Source organism: Cenococcum geophilum (assembly GCF_001692895.1).
Source record: "Cenococcum geophilum 1.58 unplaced genomic scaffold K441scaffold_15, whole genome shotgun sequence".
In the NCBI taxonomy this organism is placed as follows: Eukaryota; Fungi; Ascomycota; class Dothideomycetes; order Gloniales; family Gloniaceae; genus Cenococcum; species Cenococcum geophilum.
Window position 1 is genome coordinate 1,021,796 of NW_027137573.1, and position 4,334 is coordinate 1,026,129.

The 4,334-nt window shown below is 40.4% G+C and overlaps 1 protein-coding gene across 1 annotated transcript; it reads left to right on the top strand.

Moving 5' to 3' along the window:
- Nucleotides 1-514, top strand: K441DRAFT_554130 (uncharacterized protein; the record flags this gene model as incomplete). The annotated part of the gene is made up of 2 exons (XM_067643215.1): nt 1-198; nt 377-514. The coding sequence occupies 2 exons, from the start codon at nt 1-3 to the stop codon at nt 512-514; spliced, it is 336 nt and encodes a 111-aa protein (XP_067505411.1).
- Nucleotides 515-4,334: the final 3,820 nt, after the last annotated feature.

Consider the following 4,334-nt stretch of genomic DNA (forward strand, 5'->3'; position numbering starts at 1 on the left):
ATGCCTTTCTCTTTCCACATCAAGATCACCGTCGCACCTGAGAATGCCGAGAAGTTCCTCGCGGCGCTGAAGCCGGTGTTCGAGGGGTTCGCCGCTGAGCCTGAGTGCACTTACTTCGAGGTCTTCCAGGACCCGGAGAATCCCGGCACGTTCCGCCTCGTGGAGAACTGGAACGCCACTAAGGAGCAAATATTCGAGGTGAGTTATATTCTCTTTACCGATCTTAAAAAGGAGCTAGGGATTTTTGGATGAGCTGGGAGAATGATTGGTTGCTGTCTGAGAAGAAAGAGAAGGGGTCTGAGAGGCTACGGCGGGCTGGGCTGGGGGGCCTAGGGGCTGGTGATTAGGGGAGAGCATTGGACTGACAGCTGTGCAGGTCCAGCTCAAGAAGGATTACTACAAGTCCTACGCCGCCGAGACGGAGCCCTTGTGGATCAAGCCGCGCGAGGTCGAGGTCTGGGAGCGCATGCCCAGCCGTGAGTGGACCAAGTCTAAGAGAGAGAACTTCATGTAGAGGAAAAATGAAGTGATGGAGGGAAAGGATCAAGACACCAAATTGTCTAAATTTTATTGTANCATGAGCGTAAAGAAAGATTAAGGGCTTGGTCTTCTGACTTGCGTGCCGGATGTGATTCGTGTTCATCGTGCTTTTAATCCTAGTCAGGCGGGACGTTACGTTGAGTGTTCAGGTCTTCTTCACCGCTGCTTCGAGGCTAAATAAGCCCGGCTCTGCCTTAATTCTTTACGCTTAGACAAATCAATTCTCATCTTTCAATCCCAGAAAACAGGTGAGCTGAGGAGTACCCCTTATCTTTCTAGAAAAGAGTAGGTATTCCTATTCATTTTTATAAACTTTCTTCAACGTCCTTTCCCTGATTCCGGAATCTCTATGTTCCGGTTCGTATTCTGATACACTATCTGATACCATTTATACACCGTCTGATACCGCCTAATACACCGCCATCTGATACACCACCTGATACCATCCGATACACCATCAAATACATCCCTTCGTGTGGCAAAATGCGATTTTTGATTGGGGCGTATTTAGCCCTCCTGCTCAGCCTCGGTTGGGTTGGTTGGTGGCGTTTTGGTGGACCCCACCACCAAAAACACGAAAATCGACCTAATGGAAGGATGCTTTGAAAGGTCACCATAAAAAGGTCATCAAATTTTTTTTTTGAGAGAGCTGGGCAGAAAGTCGTAATATATAACGTCATAGTTATACGTTCCTGGCCCTTCTCTATTAACTACCTGCTAGTTATATAGGAAAATCCTCCCTTAGAGCCTCAAATCCTTACCACCTGTAGACTTTATACGCGTTCTTGACGTTAATAAGGATAAGCTAGTAGAGGACGTGTTGTATACGTCAAATGGGGTAGATTAAGTACTGCAGGTGATGGAACGGTTTAAGTGTGAAGAAGGCGCNAGTACCCCTGCCGCCGAGCAATTGCATTGACCAGAGGCTTCAACACCAAGTCATATACGGTATAGAGCCTCTAGATTGGCTTGAGAGGCTTGCATATACGAAAAGTGCAAGAAATCGTTGCCACACGAAGGGATAGGATTCCGAAGTATCGGAATCCTCAGGAATCTTCCAGGGTGTTCTTATATAAGCAACATCTCATATCTTTAACACGCCCCCATAAATAATATATTGAATTGCAATATTTTATTCATTAATTTTGTTTATCGATTTTATTTCTCTATTAGTAGCAAGTTTATCTACCTAACTAAGTTCTTAAAAGTAGGTCTAATTAGTGCTTTAGTAAGCATATCAGCTAGCTATTCTTTTGTATTTATATAGCTTAGCTATATTATATTGTTTATTACATATTCTTAGATATAGCAATAACTACAAAATCATAATCAAAAGAGACGATTGCGATTTGATTGTATAACGTAGTCGGCAAGCTAATGGGCCATGCAAGCCTCCGGGCCACCCCACCAAACTATATATCTTTACGGCAGATCGGAGACTTAAGAATTGGCCTTTACAGTAGGCGAAGCATGCGATTGTCCCTCAGGCATTAAGGCACCAATATTCCGTGCACCCCTAGATAGACCAAAATCATCACAATTTTATTAATTTACTACCAAAACAATGCCTACAACGCCTCCTAATCGCAAGACGGACCGTAGAGAGTTCTCTACCTATACTCGCACGCGTTTTTATACCGCATATAACCTTAGAAACCTAAGAAAAGGCATTAAAGATGTTATAAGGACGATTAACTTTAGAGGCTACTATAATACGTGCAAGAATATACTCCGGCTGCGTAGGATAGAGGGTAAGGAGGCCGACTATAGGCCTAGCAAGCACTACAATGGCTAGAGCTATCGTGCAATTATAGACGCCTAGCTAGCTGCTATATAAAGCAACAACAACTTAATGCGCAGAGCACCGTTTAATGCCTAAATGCGGCACTATAGTATACGTGCAACCATCTAAACTCTCTAAATATATAACTAGAAGGCGAATTAGAAGCGCTATAAGATGGCAGCAGTAACGCCTTTATATAGCTATAATAAGGAGAAGTATATATAGTATGGATAGGAGCATAAGGACCATACTATAGCCAATTTTTAGTAATTTATATACTTTATGGATAAAGTGTATATTAACCCGCATTAGCAGAGCAGCTAGTATATCTATTAGAGGAAGGGAATACGCTATAATCCTAAGAATTTATAGGTAAATTCTGGGAAAGATAATATACGGTTTTAACTTTATATAGTAAGCGATATAAGCTAGCACTATATTAGACCTCTTATTTTCTATAATAATAAGAACAATTACTTAGAGCCTCTAAAGCGTATACTAAAGCCATACTAATGTCCTAAGAGCGAGACTAATATATAGTATAAGCAGCGGTTTATATAGTAGTGTACTAAGGTACCTTATAGGGTTAATATAAAGCTAAAGGGCAATTTTATAACGTAGAAATATTATACTAAGTAGTTACTTTCTAGCCTTATTGCCACCCTTTATAAGCACTATAATAACCTAGAATACCTAAAATATAAAAACTGTATACTATAGGAGGATAATAATAGGTTGTATAGTACTAGGAGTAAGGTTAATATAGCGTAAGAGATAAAGAAAAAGGCATATATTAAGGTGCTTAACCACCCCCTATAATCTCTAGATTTAAACCCTATTAAGGGCATCTAGAATATCTTTAAATAGCATATTAGGAAGCGTTATTACAAGTAAAAAACCTATAAGCAGCTTAAGGCTATAGCTATTAAGTGTTACGGCACTGGCAGAACTGGTAGAACTTGGCAAAACTTCGCACCGGCAAGTTGCCACAGATTGCCACAGATTGCCGCATATTGCGATCACGTAACGCGAAGATCTTATAAAACACCAAACGGCGCTACTCTTCTTCTCCTTTCCTTTCCCTAGCTTTAGATTCTTGTTTATAAACAATCCAATTATATAGGCTTGCGCGACCCTTTTGCCGTACTTATATCTTAATTAACTAAGTCGCTAATATTATCTAAAGCTTACTCTACTTTTTCTTTCTAAGAAGGAACTTAAATATATCTACCAGAATATAGAATAGGACTATAAGGACAGGACCTAAAAGAAAAGAATAGAACCCTAAGGAAAGGACCTATAAGACATATATAGACTAAAACCCCTAAAGAAATTACCCGGAATTACCTAATACCCCTACTACCATGCTATGAACTACAGTAGTAGGTAAAGCAGCTGTAGGACCCTTAAATACTTTAGACAAAGAAATAATTAACGTTTTAACCCCTTAGGCGGAGCTTACGGCTGCTAATACCGAAATTAAACGACTATAAGAGCTACTTAAAGCTAGAGATACCCCTATATCTAATAATAAGTCATTATTAGATAACTAAAGACTTGCTATAGTCCTTTAGGCCCTATTCTAGCGCCTTAGTAGACCTACTAAGGCCTATATAGCACTAAAGCGGTCGGTAAAGGTCGCGGATTCTCTACTACTTATAAACGGAACTAACTCTATATTTAATAATTAGAAGCTTTAATTACGGGATAAGCTTAAAGTTAATATAGACCACTTCCCTAATACCTAAGCCAAAATGGCCTATGTTTTCGGCTATATTAGTAGAGACGCCTAGACGTATTTACGCCCGTAATATACTAAAGACTTAGCAGACCCCTTTATCTCTGTTGGTTACACAGGGTGACTTACTAATAACGACTACTTGAGTAGGTTATAGTGATGTTGGTTAATAAAGCTTATTGATTGGAATGAGGAAGGGCGAGGAGCTTAAGACTCCTTGCTACGCTAGTGCCGCGGCGTTACGTGACGACCGCTTGCCTTATTCCCGACACT